The following is a 19,971-nucleotide window of genomic DNA, read 5'->3' on the forward strand; positions in this document are numbered from 1 at the left end:
TCTCAAAGGAATAAGGTAGAGAGTGACTAGAGGACACCTGATGCCCTCCTCTGGGCTATGTATACAGTCACACAGAAGCAAATGAACACATGTGTGTGCGTGCACTCATGCATGCACACACACACATACACACACTCACACTCACATTCACTACATACACATTCAGTGTTGCGCTAGGATCTGAGCTCATATACATTCAGTGCTGGGATCTGAACTCAGGTCTTCATGCTTGCACAATAAACACTTTGATACACTAAACAATTTCTTCTGCCTCATATTTGAACATTTTTAATTTCAAGGACAAGGTCAGGTTTTTCTGTACAACTAATACCGATTTTCAAAGACAGTAAGATAGTAAGGGAGGGGGGGGTGATTGAAAACATCAAGTGGTCCCTCAGGTACAGTGATGACTAAAGATGAAAGATAAAGGTTGTTTTAAAAAATCCAGAAAAGGGCAAGAGAGATGGCTCAGCGGTTAAGAGCACGGACTGCTCTTCCAGAGGTCCTGAGTTCAATTCCCAGCAACCACATGGTGGCTCACAACCATCTGTAGAGAGATCCGATGCCCTCTTCTGGTGTGTCTGAAGACAGCCACAGTGTGCCTATATATAATAAATGAATAAATCTTTTTTAAAAATCCAGAAAAACCTTGAAAAGTATTAGCAGTTATCTGCAGGTTGCTATTCTCCCTGTCTCTGTACCTGTCTCTCTGTCCATGTCTCTCTCTGTGTTTTTACATACAATATATGTCATTACTCCAAAAATCATTTTAGAACATTTCCTATTCTTAAAATTGTGAAACATTCTATTATACCATACAGTTACATAGATCTTTTGAAACCCACTTTCTTCCTTTCTTCCTTTCTTCCTTCCTTCCTTTCTTTCTTTTTTTCTTTCTTTCTTTCTTTCTTTCTTTCTTCTTTCTTTCTTTCTTGCTGTGTGTGTGCAAACATTTGTGTAGGCCAGAGGAAATGTCTGGGCTTCCTCCTTCAGGCATTGGGAATATAATGTTTTTGAAGTCATGAAGGCCTTTTCTGTACATAGTTCTGAACACAAAGAGTCAGTAATTTATAATAATGTCTTAAATTATTTTAGTATCTTTTAATATAGGATTTATTTGTGCCATAATATATATTAGCCAATAATTACCCATGTTGGACTTAAGTGTGTAGGTGTCATGTATATAGTCATGTTTGTTAATGAAGCTGCAGCCCATAATTTAAGGTATAAAAAGACTTTTGGTGTTATCAAAAATAACAGATTCAGGGTCTGGGGAGATGATTCAGAGGGTAAACTCCTTGCCGTACAAGCAGGAGAGCATGAGTTCTAACACAACAACCAACATAAAAAAGCCAGGACATCCAGACTTGCTGGCCAACCAGCCTAGCCTAGCTAGACAATTCCAGGCAAGTGGGAGACTTTGTCACCACAGACAGGTGGGGAGGCAGAGAGGATATGGGGAAGAAGGAAGGGCTGAGGGTAGAGACGGAATTTGAGGAGTGGTGTGAAAACCTACTGAAGTAGAAACTTCCCTAAAGATATAAAAGTGACCCTAATTACCTCTCCAAATAATGGTGGAGATGGAGTTTCATCTGCCCATTTCTTGTCACCAAACAAAGCTTCCATCCACTACTGGAACGGGGTTGCCTCCAGTTGAGTTGTTAGCCAAAGCAGTCCCATGGAAATCCCCAAACTACCCATGCTGTTACTAAGACAAAAATTGCTCTCCACAAGTGGATAGTAAGGCCCTGTTGCTAAAGACAACACCTATTCAACTCATTGAACATGAAATAGTCCAGCTAGGGCCTACCTAGAACCTTCACCCTTACGTTCTAGTGTCTTTGTTGAAGGTGCTCTGTAGGTTATCAAAAGAGAAATAAAAGCACCAAGCTAACCACAAACCTTTTTTTTTTCCACCTTTATTAACTTGAGTATTTCTTATTTACATTTCGATTGTTATTCCCCTTCCCAGTTTCTGGGCCAACATCCCCCTAATCCCTCCCCCTCCCCCCTCTCTATGGGTGTTCCCCTCCCCATTCTCCCCCATTACCGCCCTCCCCCAACAATCACGTTCACTGGGGGTTCAGTCTTGGCAGGACCAAGGGCTTCCCCTTCCACTGGTGCCCTTACTAGGCTATTCATTGCTACCTATGAGGTTGGAGCCCAGGGTCAGTCCATGTCTTTGGGTAGTGGCTTAGTCCTGGCAGCTCTGGTTGGTTGCCATTGTTTTTCATATGGGGTCTCAAGTCCCTTCAATCTCTTTCAGTCCTTTCTAAGATTCCTTCAATGGGGTGGTCCCGTTCTCAGTTCAGTGGTTTAATAATGGCATTCGTCTATGTATTTGCTGTATTCTGGGTACCACAAACCTTTTGATCAAAAATGCTGACCTGCCTGCAAAAATCCACTAGGACAATAATGGCACAAAGCTCAAGAGTGTGACCAAGCAACATCTGATTTGACTTAAGGCCCCTTCAGGAGATGGAATCCAAACCTAACACTGCTTAGGTGATAAAGAACCCGAGATTAGATAGGCCAAAGACCTAGGGTAACTCCAAGATATTCTGCTCTCCTCATAGAACAGTGCTCTTCTTGAGGAACCATCAGAGAAGCTTTTCCTCTTGCAGCAGATGGCAACAAATACAGAGACTCACACCCAAGGCATTACAGAGAGAGAGAAAGACCTCTGCACACCGTCCATCAAATTCCTTCCCTCAGAGATCAGGGATCCCTGAAGAAGTGGAAGCAGAAGGAATATGGGAGCCAGAGGGGATGGAGGACACCAGGAGAAAAAAGTTCTCTAAATAAACAGAGCAAAGTTCATATGAAGTCACAGAGACTAAAGCAGCAAGCATAGGGCATGCACTAGTCTGCACCAGCTCTTTTGTTTACATATTATAATTTTCAACTTAGTACTTTTATTGGACCCCCAAGTGTGTGAGCAAGTGGGTCTCTGATTCTTGTGCCTTCTCTTAGACTCTTTTGCCTCTGCTGTTTGTTTGCCTTGTCGAAATCAATGTGATAGTCTTTGTTTTGTCTTATTATATTTATTTTATTATGTATTGTTTTTATCTCTTAAAAGCCTGTCCTAATGAAAGGCAAGAGGGAGTGGATCTGGGGGGGGAGGGGACATAGGGAGGAGCTGGGAGAAGTGGGGCAGGGGGACTGGAATGAGAATGAATATATTGTATGAGGGAAGAATTTATCTTCAGTAAAAAAGAAAATTCACATTAAAAGGAAAACAAATCATGGTCAAGGCTTTGACATTAGGAGGAGAAATTAAAAAAAAGAGTAAGAAATAAAAACCTTCTATGAAAAGAAAAGAATATGAAAGCACAATGTACTTGAAATTTTGAACACATGAAGGTGATTCTAAGAGGCAAGCTCATGCCATTGAGTGGCTACATAAAACAACTGGAGATACCATATAATAGTAGCTTAATGGTCCAACTGGAAGCTCTAGAACAAAAATAAGAAATCACACCTAAAAGAAATAAATGCAAATAGATGATCAAAGTATGGACTGAAATCAATAAAATAATAACAACAACAGCAACAATAAAACAATGCAATACAAAGGTTTAATGAAACAAACAAAAAGGGTTCTTTGAGAAAAATTGATAGGACAAACACCTTAGCCAAATTAACTAAAAGATGAAGGGAAAAGATCTAGATCAACAAAATTAGAGACCAAGGAGACATTAGAACAGACACCTAGGAAATCCAGAGAATCATTCAGGACATACTTTGGTCCTTTTTTTTTTTTCAGAGCTGGGGACCGAACCCAGGGCCTTGCGCTTCCTAGGCAAGTGCTCTACCACTGAACTAAATCCCCAACCAGGACATACTTTAAAACCATGTAGTCCTCTAAGTTGGAAAAATCTAGAAGAAATGAATAATTTCCTCAGTAGGTACTACCTATCAAAGTTAAACGAAGCTCATCTAAGCAATATCAACACACCTATAGCACAAGTCAAATAGAAGTGACAATTAAAAGCATCTCAACCAAAAAAGCTCAAGGGCCAGATGTTTTAGTGCAGAATTCTACCAGATGTTTAAAGAAGAAATAAAGCTGGAGAGCCTTAAAGTATTCAACAAAGTAGAAACAGAAGAACATCATTTTGCTTTATGTGGTCATAGTTTAACCTGATACACAACCATACAAAGACCTAGGAAGGAAGAGAATTGAAGACCAATGTGCCTTATGTACATGGATGCAAATTCTCAATAAAATGTTTGCAATGTGAAATGAAGCATCCACCATGATCAAGTGGGCTACATCTCAGAGATGCAGAGTGGTTCAATGTGTGTAAATCTATAAATATAACCCACCATAAAAAGAGACTGAAAGATGAAATCATATTACCATCTCATTAAATGTTTAAAGATCTTTGACAAAATCTAAAACCCCCTCATGATAAAGGTCCTAAAGTGAGGAAGGTGAAAGGGACATACCTCAAAATAATAAAGGTCATTTACAGCAAACTCACAACCACCATGAACCTAAATGGAAAGTCAAAGCATTTACACTAAAATCAGGAACAGGTCAAACTTTCTTTATATCTATTCAATATAGTGCTTTAAGTATTAGCTAGAGCAACTGAAGGAGAGCAAGAGGATACAGATAGGAGGGAAATAAGTCTTTTTTATTTGTAGATGTATATGATAGTATACATAATTGATCCTAAAAACTCTAAAAGAAAAAATCCTATAGCTAATAAACATGTTCAGCAAAGTAGTTGAAAATGCAAAATTAATACACAAAAATCCATAGTCCTCCAATATGGAAATGACAGGCAGACAGAAAGAAATCAGAAAAATAATGCCTTTCTCAATAGACTCAAAAAATATCTTGGGGGAGCTTTAAACATACAGATAAGAAAATTGTGTTTTCCAAGACGGGGTTTCTCTATACAGCCTTTGCTGTCTTGGAACTCAGTGTATAGACCAGGCTGTGCTTGAACTCATGGAAGTCCATCTGCCTTTTCCTCTCTATTGCCTGTATCAAAGGTGTGCACTGCCACTGCCTGGCACAAGGGAAAGTCTTTTATAATATTAAGCATAAGATACTGAAGGAAAGCATTAAGAAAACATCAGAAGATTGAAAGATTCTCATTGCTCAAGAATTAGTAAGATTAATATAATAAAATGATTGTCGGGGTTGAGGATTTAGCTCAGTGGTAGAGTGCTTGCCTAGCAAGCGCAAGGCCCTGGGTTCGGTCCTCAGCTCCGAAAAATAAATAAATAAAATGATTGTCCTACCAAAAGCATTGTACAGAGTCAATGCAATCCCTGTCATAATTCTAACACAGTTCTTCAAGGATGTTGAAAGGACAATTCTGTTTCATGTGAAAAAATGAAAAACACAAAACCCAGTATAGGTAAAACAATTCCAAATAGCAAACAAACTGCTGAAGGTATCATCATCCTTGATTTCAAGTTGTATTACAGAGTTATAATAATAAAAACAACATGGTATTTGCACAAAATCAGACTCTGATCGGTGGAATAAAATTAAAGACCCAGACATGTGTTCATACCAATGGAAACTTGATTTTTTTTTAATAAGGAGTCCAGAAAGACACACTAGAAGAAAAACAGCATCTTCAATGAATGGTGCAGATTGAACTAGATGGCTGCATGTAGAAGAATTCAAATAGATTCATACTTACACCCTGCACAAGACTTAACTCGAAATGGATCAGGGAGCTTAACAGAAAATCAGATACACTGAATCACCTGATAGATTTGAATGTGGGGAATAGCCTTGAACTCATTGACACAGAAAAAGACTTTCTGAGCAGAACACTGGTAGCTCAGGGACTAAAAATAGGAATTAATAAATGAAACCTAGAGAAACTGAAAAGCTTGTAAGGCAAAGGACCCATTGGTGGAACAATGCAGCAGCCTACAGAATGGGAAAAAACTTTACAAACTACACAGCTGATAGAGGATTAATCTCTAAACTATATAAAAACTCAAAACAATAGACATTGAAAAATAATAACTCTCTTAAAATGAGTACAGATCTAAACAGAGAGGTCTCAAAAGAGGAAATGCAAATGTCTAAGAAACACTTAAATATGCAAAAACCATAGTCACGAGGTATGCAAATCGAAACTACTTCGAGATTTCATCTTATACCTGTCAGAATGGCCAAGATCGATAAACTAAATGACAGCTCATGTCAGTGTGGCTCTGTATAGCAAGGGTACACTCATCCATTGCTTATGGTACAACCACTATGCAAATTAATATGGAAGTTCCTTAAGACAATGGGAATTGATCTACCTTAAGATCCAGCTTCACCACTGTTTGGCATATACCAGTAGGACGCTATATCATATTACAGAAACATCTGCTTAACCGCATTCATTGATGCTTTATTCATAGTAGTGAGAAATTGGAAACAGATATCTATCAATGGATGAATAGAAAAAAGAAAGTAGTATATTTATACATGGAATATTATTCAGATGTTAAAAATTGAAAACAGGACATACCCGAGAGCAGAGGTAATAACAACCCTTGTGCTCTGAGGGACCCACCTGGAGCCCTCGGGACACACAAACCCAGGAGCAGTCTGGGACAGGACCCTTCTGGTTTCTGTGTGTGCCCAGAGCTGACACAGTCCCACAGCTTTCTGTACCCAAATCCCATGGGGGAGAGAGCTGGACTCTCAGAAGTGCAGAAAATCCTGAGAGCTCAGGGGAGATCACCACTTCTGCTCACATTCCTGGCCCAAGAGGAACCCACATAGAGCCCTCTGGACACAGAAATCTAGGAGCAGTCAGGAAAAAGATCCTTCCGGTCTCTGCCTGTGTCCAGAGCTGAAAGCTAGCCATCAGAAGTGCTGACACACCTGAGAGCAGAGGTAATACCAACACTTCTGCTCCGAGCGACCTGCCTGGAGCCCTCAGGACATACAAACCTAGGAATAGTCTGGGACAGGATCATTCCAGTTTCTGCCTGCAACCAGAGATGACCTGGTCACATAGCACTATGTTCCCAGATCCCGCTGGGAGAAACCTGATCTCCAGAAGTGCTGACACACAGGCCTACTGGAGGGTAAAGCCACTGTCAGAGACAGCAAGACCAGCTAACACCAGAGACAACCTGATGGTGAGAGACAAGCACAGGAACCTAAGCAACAGAAACCAAGACTACTTGGAATCATCAGAGATAAGTTCTTCAACCAAAGCAAATGCTGGCTATCTATCCAAACATACTGGAAAAGCAAGATTTGAAATTTAAAATTACATCTCATGATGATGATAGAGGGCTTTAAGAACTCAAAAGAAAAGAGCCACACAAACATAATTCCACCACTAACAACAAAAATAACAGGAAACAACAATCATTATTCCTTAATATCTCTTAACATCAATGGACTCAATTCTTCAATAAAAAGACATAAAGTAACAGACTGGATATGTAAAGAGGACCCAGCATTTTGCTGCATTCAGAAAACACACCTCAGTGAAAAAGACAGGCACTATCTCAGAGTAAAAGGCTGGAAAACAATTTTCCAAGCAAATAGTCCCAAGAAACAAGCTGAGGTAGCCATTCTAATATCAAATAAAGTCAACTTTCAACTAAATTTATCAAAAAAGATAAGGAAGGAAGCTTCATATTCATCACAGGATAAATTTACCAAGATGAACTCCCAACCTGAATATCTATGATTCAAATGCAAGGGCACCTACATTCACAAAAGAAACTTTACTAAAGCTCAAAGAACACATTGCACCTCACAAAACAATAGTGGGATTTTTCAACATCCCACTCTCATCAATGGACAGATCATGGAAACAGAAACTAAACTGAGACACAGAGAAACTAACAGAAGTTATTAACCAAATGGATTTAATTGATATCTATAGAACATTTCATCCTAAAACAAAAGAATATACCTTCTTCTCAGCACCTCATGCTACCTTCTCCAAAGCTGACCATCTAATCAGTCACAAAACAGATCTCAACATACAAGAAGATTGGAATAATCCCATGAATCCTATGAGATCACCACCAACTAAGGCTGGTCTTCAATAACAAACAAAACAACAGAAAGCCCACAAACACACGGAAGTTGAACAACACTCAACTCTATGATAACTCGGTCGAGGAAGAAATAAAGAAGTTCAAGACTTTATAATTTAATGAAAATAAAGGCACAGCATACCCAAACTTATGGGACACAATGAAAGCAGTGCTAAGAGGAAAACTCATAGCTCTGTGTGCCTCCAAAAAGGAACTAGAGAAAGCATACACTAGCAGCTTAACAGTACACCTAATAGCTCTAAAACAAAATGAAGCAAAGAGGAACCCAAGAGGAGTAGAAGGCAGGAAATAATCAAACTCAGGGCTGAAATCAACCAAGTAGAAACAAAAGAACTATCCAAAGAATCAACAAAACCAGGAGATGGTTCTTTGAGAAAATCAAGAAGACAGATAAACCCTTAGCCAGACTAATCAGAGGGCACAGAGAGACTATCCAAATTAGCAAAATCAGAAATGAAAACGGAGACATAACAGCAGAAATTCAAAAAAATTCATCAGATCCTACTACAAAAGCCTATATTCAACAAAACTAGAAAATCTGAATGAAATGGACAATTTTCTAGACAGATACCAATTAAAAAAAGTTAAGTCAGGACCAGATAAGCCATCTAAACAGTGCCATAACTCATAAAGAAATAGAAGCAGTTATTAAAAATCTCCCAACCAAAAAAAGTCCAGAACCAGATGGATTTAGTACAGAATTCTATGAGACCTTCATAGAAGACCTAATACCAATACTCTCCAAACTATTCCACAAAATAGAAACAGAAGGAATTTGAAGTTCTACCCAATTCCTTCTATGAAGCCACAATTCTGGTTATACCTAAACCACACAAAGATCCAAAAAAAGAAAGAGAACTTCAGAACAATTTTCCTTATGAAAATCATTGCAAATATACTCAATAAAATTCTCACAAACTGAATCCAAGAACACATCAAATAATTATCCATCATGATCAAGTAGGCTTTGGGGATGCAGGGATGGTTCAATATACAGAAATTCAATGTAATCTACCATATAAACAAACTCAAAGAAAAAAGTCACATGATCATCTTATTAGATACTGAGAAAACATTTGACAAAATTCAACAGCCCTTCATGTTAAAAGTCTTGGAAAGATCAGGAATTCAAGCCCCATACCTAAACATAGTAAAAGCAATATACACCAAACCAGTAGCCAACATCAAACTAAATGGAGAGAAACTTGAATCAATCCCACTAAAATCAGGGACTAGGCAAGGCTGTGCACTCTCTCCCTACTTATTCAATATAGTTCTCGAAGTCCTAGCCAGAGCAATCAGACAACAAACATAGCTCATAGGGATACAGATTGGAAAGGAAGAAGTCAAAATATCACTATTTGCAGATGATATGATAGTATACTTAAGTGACCCCAAAAGTTCCACCAGAGAACTAATAAGCCTGATAAACAACTTCAGCAAAGTGGCTGGATATAAAATTAACTCAAACAAATCAGTAGCCTTCTTCTACTCAAAGGATAAACAGAAATTAGAGAGTTGATACCCTTCACAATAGTCACAAATATTGTCAAATACCTCGGTGTGACTCTAACCAAGCAAATGAAAGATCAGTAAGACAGGAACTTCAAGTTTCTGAAGAAAGAAATTGAAGACGATCTCAGAAAATGGAAAGATCCCATACTCATGGATTGGCAGAATTGATATTGTAAAAATGGCCATCTTACCAAAAGCAATATACAGATTCAATGCAATCCCCATCAAAATTCCAACACAATTCTTCATAGAGTTAGAAAGAACAATTTGTAAATTCATTTGGAATAACAAAAATCCCAGGATAGTGAAAACTATCCTCAACAATAAAAGAACTGCTGGGAGAATCACCATCCCTGACCTCAAGTAATATTACAGAGCAATAGTGATAAAAACTGTTTTGTATTGGTACAGAGACAGACATGAACCCACACACCTATGATCACTTGATCTTTGACAAAGGACCTAAAATCATCCAGTGGAAAAAATATATCATTTTCGACAAATGGTGCTGGTTCAACTGGAAGTTGGCATGTAGAAGAATGCAAATAGATTCATTCTTATTACCCTGTACAAAGCTTGAGTCCAAGTAGAACAAAGACCTTCACATAAAACCAGATACAGTCAAATTAATAGAAGAAAAAGTGGGGAAGAGCCTTGAACACATGGGCACAGGGGAAATTTCCCGAACAGAACACTAATAGCTTATACTCTAAGATCAAGAATCGACAAATGAGACCTTATAAAATTGCAAAGCTTCTGTAAGGCAAAGGACACTGTCATTAGGACAAACAGCAACTAACAGATTGGGAAAAGATCTTTACCAATCTTACATCAAATGTAGGGCTAATATCCAATATATACAAAGAACTCAGGAAGTTGGACCCTAGAGAATCAAATAACCCTATTAAAAATGGAGATACAGAGCTAAACAAAGAATTCTCAGCTGAGGAATTTTGAATGGCTGAGAATTACCGAAGGAAACATCCTTAGTCATCAGAGAAATGCAAATCAAAACAACCCTGAGATTCCACCTCACACCAGTCAGAATGGCTAAGATAAAAAACTCAGGCAACAACAGATACTGGTGAGGATGTGGAGAAAGAGGAACACTCCTCCATTTTTGGAGGGATTACAAGCTGGTACAACCACTCTGGAAATCAGTCTGCAGGTTCTGCAGAAAATAGGATATAGTACAACCTGAGGACCCAGCTATACCATTCCTGGACATAAACCCAAAAGATGCTCCAACATATAGTAAGGACAAATGTTCCACTATGTTCATGGCAGTCTTATTTATAATAGCCAGAAGCTGGAAAGAACCCAGATGTCCTTCAACAGAAGAATGGATACAAAAACGTGTGGTACATCTACACAATGGAGTACTGTTTGGCTACTAAAAACAATGACTTCCTGAAATACTTAGGCATATGGATGGAACTTGAAAATATCATCTTGGGTGAGGCAACCCAATCATAATAAATCATACGTGGTATACATTCACCGATAAGTGGATATTAGCCCAAAATCTCGGATTTCCCAAGATTCAATCCACAGACCACATGAAGCTCAAGAAGAAAGATGACTAAAGTGCAGGTGCTTCAGTTCTTCTTAAAAGGGGGAACAAATTTTTTCATAGAAGGAGATATGTAGAGAAAGTTTGGAGCAGAGATTGAAAGAATGGCCATTCAGAGCCTGCCCCACATGGGGATCCAACCCATAAAGATACAGGCACCAAACCCAGACAATATGCCAATAAGTGCATGCTGACAGGAGCCTGATATAGCTGTCTCCTGAGAGGCTCTGCCAGAGCATGACTAATACAGAGGTGAATGCTTGCAACCAACCATTGAACTGTGAACGGGGTCCCCATTGGAGGAGTTAGAGAAAGGATTGAAGGAGGTGAAGGGGCTTGCAACCCCATAAGAACAACAATACCAACCAACCAGAGCTTACAGGGACCAAACCACCATCTAAAGAGTACACATGGACAGACCCATGGCTCCAGCTGCACATGTAGCAGAAGATGGCCTTGTTGGGCACCAGAGGGAGGGGCAGCCCTTGGTCCTGCTAAGTCTGGACCTCTCAGTACAGGGGAATATCAGGGCGGGGAGGTGGGAAGGGGTGGGTGGTTGGGGAGGGGGAAGGCTCTCATAGAAGAAGGGGGAGGAGGGATGAGATCGGGGCTTTATGGACAGAAACCCGGAAAGAGAATAACAGTTGGAATGTAAATCAAAAAATAGCCAATTTAAAAAAAAAAACTTCTTTCAAGACAGCTATGATACATTGTTAAAGAACAAACCCTTCTTAGTACCCAGGGTCAAAGGAATTGTATAGAAAATAAACACACAAACCCCTTCAATAATAAATAAATAAATAAATAAATAAATAAATAAATAAATAAATAAACAAACAAATAAATAAATGAGCAAGGTTATACAGCATCATTTAGTATACATGAGAATCTTCTTCCTGGGGGCAGCCAGTTCTTAGCGAGCCAGTATTAAGCATTACAACACAACTCAGCAGACCAAACCTTAAGATGTAAGGCTAGAAAATATTTTTATTTCTATAATTATTAGGTTTATATAGATTAATCCTTTAATTATTTCATGATTACTTTAGGAGAAAATATAAAATTAAAGTCAAGTATCATAACAGGCAGAAGAAGCTAGCTTAAAGTATAGCCGTGTGTAAAATCAGATTAACTAATTATTTGCATGAAGAAGTTACTGGTGCTATCCACAGCTGCCTTTACAAGTGGTGGTGCTAGTTTGCTGAGACACGTTTGCTGGTCTGGAGCTGGTTTCTGTGCAAAACAATATGAACTGTACTGAGAGAATAAATCATAAACTAAGCCTCATTAGCACCCTGCTCTTTCCGATTTGCCTGAACGAGGTTATGTAAAAGTTTCAATGAACTTTGAATCCAGAGAAAAGACGCATTCATCTGGAAATTACTATGACAATGTGAAGAACCAAAAGAGTCTACGATAACGAGGTCAATGGAGGCCACACACCAGCAGCTTCTGCTTTTGCAGATTTCACTCCCAAGGCTGAGGCATCCGTTAAATTTGTGAGCGTTTTTAACTCAGAGTAGCATACAGGTGAAATGGGTACTTGATTATCTGGGACCACTTTTTCTTTAAACAAATTCTCCCAAATCCTGGGAAGATGATATTTGTAATTATACATTATGCATACATCAGCCTGAGCCTCCTGCACAAGTCCTGGTCACTTCCGATTTGGCTTTGGGGAGCTTACATGATGCTTAGATCCAGACAGAGCAAAGGCTGAAAATCTCATTTGTGCCACCTTATAGCTGTGTTTTGAGTACCCCTTTTAATCTATTGTGCTTTAAGTATACTAGTGAGTTTAATAATGGCTGGTCTATAGGGTTTATTTTTCTTTTAAACTTAAAGATACTATTAGTAGCATCCCTGGTATCTACCCTTAGTATCCTCTATTTCCATCAGTCCACTCAAATTGAACACAACACCTAGCAATCTCGAAGTCTGTAGGCATGCTCCTGCCTCAGGACTTCTGCATTAGATATTCTACAAAAAAACAAAACAACAAAACGTTATTCACCATAAATCCTATAGTTCTCTCCTTTATTTCATTCTTTGTTTTTCTCCACCGACATGTACATACTTTCCTAATTTAGTGTAGTGGGTTTAGTCTAATGCTACTTGTATTATGTTCCTTTGGGTCTCCCAGTGTTTGCCTAAGAGTTCGCTGAGGGCTGCCCCCAGCTGGTTCTGATTGGTAAATAAAGTTGCCAGCAGACAATGGCTGGGAAGGACAGACAGAGGTAAGGAATTTTGAGATTTCTGGGCTAAGGAGGAAAGAAGAAAGAGATTTGCCATGCCAGGAAGAGAGGAAAGATGCCACGCCCAAGAAGGTGTGGGACAGAGACCATAACCACCATGAGGGAACCGGGGAAGAGCGACCCCAAGAGGGCTCAACTGGGTCCAGGACAGCAAAGATGAAATATAGATTATAATCCGTAATAATTTGAGAATATCGGAGAGAGGTAGATTAGCCACAAAGAGTTTAGGAAGTAGCCTAGCCATCGAGCTGTATAAGGCATATCAAAATATAAAGGCTGTGTGTGTACGTGCGAGTGTGTGTGTGTGTGTGTGTGTGTTTCTAAATATTTAATTTGGTAGTGCTACAAGCTAGTTTTTGTTGTCTATCCTAATGAAGAAAATATACATTTCACAACTTTAGAGATTGAGAGCCTTTTTTTTATTCGAAACATTTCAAAACAGATTTATGGTCCCAACTACTTGACCTCAACTATTTAACATGTAAATCAGAAGACGAAGAAGTGATCAATGAAGTTCTGTTATCTAGCAACTAACCCATCTTGAAGCTGAGGACAAGCAATCTTGGCTCCATTTCCCATAACAATGAACAAAACTCTCATGATTCCTATAGCCATCCAGCAGCCCCATAGGAAAGCATAAATACATCAAACAAAAATACTGAGTTTGCAGTTTAATATGTGACCTAGAACACTACAGTTAAGAGCGATGTGATTGCCAACAGTAAAGCTACATCTAGTGTGGCGGAGCAGTGGTGTAAAAAGGGGACATCTTTTGGCTAAAAGAACCAAACTGGCTTTCCCAGAAACTTTCTAAGAATGAGCAAGAAAACTGAAAAAAAGAATAAACTTCCTTGCTGTCCTAGCCCACTCAATAGCAAACTGTGAAACTATAAGATCATAAATGGTAATCATTAAAAATAAAATCACTAAAGATAAAGAAAGCAAGAAACTCTAGAGAAAACAATCTGGTCTGCCTATGAGTGTATGGAAAGAAATTAAAACGAATTCTGCATTGCTGTGGGTGGCTTGTATGAGGTAAAACTTACTATAAACTGAGGTGAAAATTACTTAGGTATGAAGAAGCAAAAACTCCTCTCCCACTTGCTTTATTTCCTGCAAATTTAGAATTTTTAAAGCCTCCGTGGTTGTTCCATAGTGAATTACATCAGGCTTGGCTGATCTTTTGAGAAAATTCAATTATTTCCTAATAATAGCGCTAAGGTTGGATAAATCAGACCATGTCCTATCTTCACAGACCCTATTTATCCTTTGGGAAACACTCTTTATGAGGACTTTATTCAAATTCAGTTACCTAATAATTGCTAGCTTCCACAAGATCGGATGCTTCATAAGCTTCTTTTATGTTGGTCACACCATTCTAATAATGGTTTTCTCAATTACATTCCTGTTATATGCACTGGTCACGCTCTGAATATAAATTAAAATAATTCACATTAATCTAGACGTGACAGTTGCATAGAGAAGATTCCATTTTTCTCCAAAGTTAGAATAATGAAAGGGAGACACAAATTGCTATGTAATTGAAGGCTGCTTTCACATGGTAGCTTCTTAAAAGCCTCAAATAGCAAGCTAATATCAAGGTCCCAACAGTATTAGAATGTGCTCCCATTATTTAATATAGCTACAAAATAATGGGCCACGGGAGAGTCTCACACCAATAAGATTCTCGCTTAATATGTCAGAAGCAAAATGAGAAGGCCCTACTTGAATTATTAAAATACACCTGATCCTATATGTCTGAATAAACTTGGCAAGATTCTGGAGCAGATATAATAGCAATCAAGAGAACAGATTCTTGAGGGCCCAGCTCAGGGGAATGGCTACCTCCCTACCCACTGAGGAACAAGAAGTGAATGTCCCATGTGGAAGTCTGCTCTAATCTTCCTCATGTTGGGTATCCTTAACTGCAAGAACAGAAAGAGAATAGGGGCTAAGAATGAACAGCATCTGTTTGACAATGAGTCAAGTTAAGACTCTACAGAAGTGATTTAGTCTGGCACCAGTAATAGCTCCTTCTCTTAAATTTAAGACAATACCTTTCAAAGTGTGAATAAAAACTAACATGAGACTGGGTTTCAACTAATAAGACAGTGATCACTGAGTTTTCCTGTGTGCTTGTCATGTTCTGAGCTGAGTGTACATTGTTACCACATGGGAATAGTACATGTCAGTTGAGAATACAGACCTTCCCCATGAAGATCAAAAAATGTTGAAGGCCCAACTTCACGACAAAGAGAGTTTAGGGCCATTTTGGAACTTAATAAAACCCTGTTCAAGATTAAAAACTTAAAAGGGATGAGGAGATAAGTCAGTGTAAGGGTACCTGCTTAGCGTTTATGGGATGCTTAGATTTGATCTCTAGTATCACACACAAAAGAAATTGATGTTAAATTTAATCTATTGGGTGCGTGGGGCTGCATGCCTATAATATTGGCTAGAGGTCACCAGTAGGAAGCTAGCCTGATCTATATAGTGCTCGGATCCAAGCAGGCCTGAGTCACTGCCTGAAACTGGATTGCCTCCATATTGTGTAAACTAGATATTCCGAGTACAAAGGCAATACTGTTACTCCCTGCCAACAAATATAACACAGATAAAAGGCCGCCTGCCTGCTTAAAAGCTCAATAAAATGAAGCTTCAAATTTACCATTTTAAACTCTAAAAAAAAAACCAGTTTCGCTGAAGAATAAATGAACTAGTTACAAATATTTGTTTAGAGTCTATAGGTGAAGAAAAAAATGAAACAAAGAGAGTGTATGTTCCTATGCATGTTATCTTTTAAATAGTTACATGTATGAGAAGTTGCATAGTTGAGCCCTAAAGAACACTCTAGGAAATTTAATAAATATTGCACAAAATGATAAAGTTCTTCGCTACAAACGTCCCCTAAAATGGCATCATTTCTTGTTTTGTTTCCTTACTGTTTTATCCTCCCACTGTGTATATCAAGGTAAGGTACCTCTCACCCACTGCCTGTTACTTGGATCCCATTATAAGTTTGAAAGAGGATGAGTAACTTCAAAATTACAATTCTTTATCCAGTGCATCTCTGATTTTTTTTCCCTCTGTGTGCTTTATGACGAGCATTTTACTCTTTGAAGTTTGATCTGGTTTTTCTGGCTGTCGTGGCTGCCTAGCAAGATTACCTGCTTATAGTTTCACCTAATCTGGGCTGTTGTTCAGAAGTAAACCACCATACCAGTTAGAACCTCATAGCCTTGTCGCAGGGACAGACTGCGACCCAGATTACCCATCACTGTTAATGCCAGTGGTCTCACACAGAGACAGCTGCTCTTTACTTTGCCGTATTGATATTCAGATGCAACAGACGCAAATCACATGGCCCCTCTGACAGCCACACACTCTCCTTGTCTTCCTTTCATAAACACACAGCTGGGGCCATTCTCCCTGATTCTCCACACTGCCACATACTTAACAAGATTGTGGGGGGGGGGGGGCGTCACTCTTGTTTATATTTGGGGAAGTTTGTAAAAAAAAACGATGTCTTTAATTATAAGACAGAGCACACAACTATGTGACTATTTCTCTAGTGATGGGGCAGAAAGTACAGTTTTAATCATTCTCCTTTGGGAAGCATCGAGACTGTCCCTCTGGTTACGAGAACAAGGGTTGCAGTACAGAAATATTTACGTGTGAAAACAAATACATAGTGTATGAGAATAAGAGGCAAGATAACTTATTAGTAACATCTCTTTAAGAAAGACCAACTATAAAGTGCCAGAACGATTTTGTAAAAAAAAAAAAAAAAAAAAACAAACAAAACAAAACAAAACAAAAAACAAAAACTCTTTTTCTTCACGGCCCTTTCATTCCATTTCACGCTCTCCAATCAACAGATAAAACAGCGAGAGAACCTAATTACTTACTGCAAAACCTAAAAACTGGACCCAAAGTACTGTCTTAACCGTAGAGCACTTGCTAACACCTAGAAGAAACAAACACACCCTTTCTTGGAACTATATGCTACTATAATCCAGGAGGAGTGGCGGGGTTGGATAACTGCGGGGTGGGGGCTTACTCTTTACGCAGATGAGCAGTGAGGAACTGAGGTAGAGGGCGAGAAGGTAGGCAGTTTTCTTGAGCTTCATGTTCATGTTCAACACTCTCTGAAATGTTGATGAAGCTATCCCTGGATGGCTCCTGACTGTGTGTGGCTCAGAGAGGAGCAGGTGCTTCAGAGAGCCGGGATGCCATCTCTGTCCCACCCTCCATGAGCGCCTCCACAGTCACAGATTCAAAAAGCACTTCTGTTTCACAGCACCTTACAGACACCGGAAGACGGGTAATCAGTCAAACCTGGAGCAGATTTCTCAGCCTGGATTGGATGGGCGCCCCCTCAGGCTTTGCCTACCAGTTTTCTTCCATGAACAATGCCTCCTGGAAAGGCTTTATTTTAGGATAGGGTCTTTGCTTGCTCTTAATAGAGAAATTAATTTCTTGTGACAGTCCTGGCACCCGGCTATTCTGATGTGGCTACTTTTAAAGAAACACTCTACATTTTTGTATATTACATTCACTTTCAAGACTCTGTTTACAGATAAGTAACTTTTTTTCTGTTTCTAAACCCTACAATAACAGTTCAGTAGTGTTTTTGCTGCTGATAGGGTAGAAAAATTAGAAGAAAAAAATAAGGTATCAGATAAAATGGCTAGAATTAGAGACATGGGAGTAGCATTTCTATCAAGTGTTTACACTTTGCTCATGAAATTGCATCCTCTAGGACTTCTTAATTTTTTCACATCACATCATTAACTTATGTATATTAATTGACCCCAAAAAATCCTTTAACTAAAAACGGAATGCCAAATTCTGTGATTGGTATTTGTGCTAGTACATGTTTATGCTTTTTATGTAATGAATGTTGGTTATGTAGCTTAAAATGACTGATCCTGTGTAACTCTTCAAAGTCCAATTAGATGTTTAATGATGCCACAGCATCTGTTTTTGAAGGTTTTATATTTTCTGCCCATATATAAGAAGGATATATATATATATATATATATATATATATATATATATATATATATAATTTTTTACAAAAAGGCAGATACGTTCTTGGAATTTCATATCCTACAAGGTCTTGGAATTATACTCATTAGGTGGGTTATAAAAACCCAGCTAACATGTAGTACAAAACAATTTTGCAAGGAACCTGAGCTAGCAGTAGGTGGTGCCTTTCAGTGCTATTCAAACGCTGACTTGTATACCAGGCAGAGAGTTGAGGACAGGCCAGACTTGGACTTTGGTATTGTTAATTTTGTTTTGTTTTGTTTATGAAGCATCACCTGTGTCTGTGTTTTATAAACATTCTTCTCCATCACCTTCTGATTGGTTAATAAAGACCTGATCAGCCAATTAACTGGCAAAAGAGAAAAGGATGGGTCATTATTTTTAGAAAGGCTAAAGAATTGCATCATAGCGTTCAAACTCCCCATCCCCTTAGAGCAGCCCTTCACAGTTACAGTCTTACCCCAAAATAGACACACACACACACACACACACACACACACACACACACACACACACCCCAAAACAAAAGATAGAAAACATCTTGTCATGGAAGCTGCAGTGTGTCACAGTGTGTCCCACAGTGTATCCCTCTGTCCACACATCTTCACTTGCAAATGTTCATTGTAGTGAGTCATTGGCATTGTTCGAGGTCTCAGGCTTCTGTCACACAAACAATATTGGGTCCTCACCGGGACTCCTCCTGGCTATCATCCTGCTGCCCTGTGTCATAAAGATCCTGAAGCTTTGGATCAGCAGGACAGGCCCCTGCAGCCTCCCCAACAGTTTACAGATGATGCAGATTTTAGGATGGGTCAAATCAAAACCCTGGATCAGGGCTTGGGTAGTAGCTGAGCTGAGCCTCTGGCTCGCCCTTATCAGAGTTACCAGGGCAAGCTCTCCAGCACTGCTGGCCACCCAGCATCTCCATCAGCAGGAGGCACTGTCAGCTCTCTTACTCTTGTGCTTATCCACACCACACTCCAGAACTAGCCCCACTGTGATGTCCAGTTGAGGCGTGGGGCCCACTCTACAACGAACTCTTTCTGAGCCAGCTCTTTCTCTCACACTCTCAGTGCTGGCTTATGCATGTCTTCACAGGCAGGACCAGCTCCACAGCTATGCACAGGCGCCAGGTAATGCCTGTTCTCCTGATCTCCTACAGCCAGTGAGGATAGCTAGACTGCTCTCATGACCTGAGGGCCAGCTTTTCCAACTACCACAGGGAGTGAGGGGGGAGGGCATCACCCCTGGACCATGCTACCTCATGACCTAAAGTGGCAGAGACAGTTCTGCACACATGCCCACAAGGCCTGACTCACCGGGGGCACCTGACTCACCGAATTGAAAGGTATACTTTTCAAGACAAAAAGGATTAAAACTAATCTGGAAATGTATTATATGAAGTATACTTTCAGGAATTATACTTGTTGTATTTAACCATAAAGACTAAAGGACTAGGCCATAAAACAAATGAGTGAATAACTTGTTAGTCTTAAGGCTAGTCAGGATCTGAATGTT

The 19,971-nt window shown here is 39.3% G+C and overlaps 1 protein-coding gene across 1 annotated transcript in view; it reads right to left on the reverse strand.

Annotated features, from left to right (window-relative positions):
* Crb1 (crumbs cell polarity complex component 1) overlaps positions 1 to 17,656 on the reverse strand; it is a 187,088-nt gene extending 169,432 nt beyond the window's left edge. Inside the window, exon 1 of the mRNA NM_001107182.1 lies at positions 17,462 to 17,656. Coding sequence (NP_001100652.1) covers positions 17,462 to 17,537 — 76 coding nt within the window. The 5' untranslated portion in view covers positions 17,538 to 17,656. The remainder of the gene's footprint in view (positions 1 to 17,461) is intronic.
* Between the last annotated feature and the right edge of the window lie 2,315 nt (positions 17,657 to 19,971).

Source organism: Rattus norvegicus, chromosome 13, assembly GCF_036323735.1.
Source record: "Rattus norvegicus strain BN/NHsdMcwi chromosome 13, GRCr8, whole genome shotgun sequence".
Taxonomy (NCBI): Eukaryota; Metazoa; Chordata; class Mammalia; order Rodentia; family Muridae; genus Rattus; species Rattus norvegicus.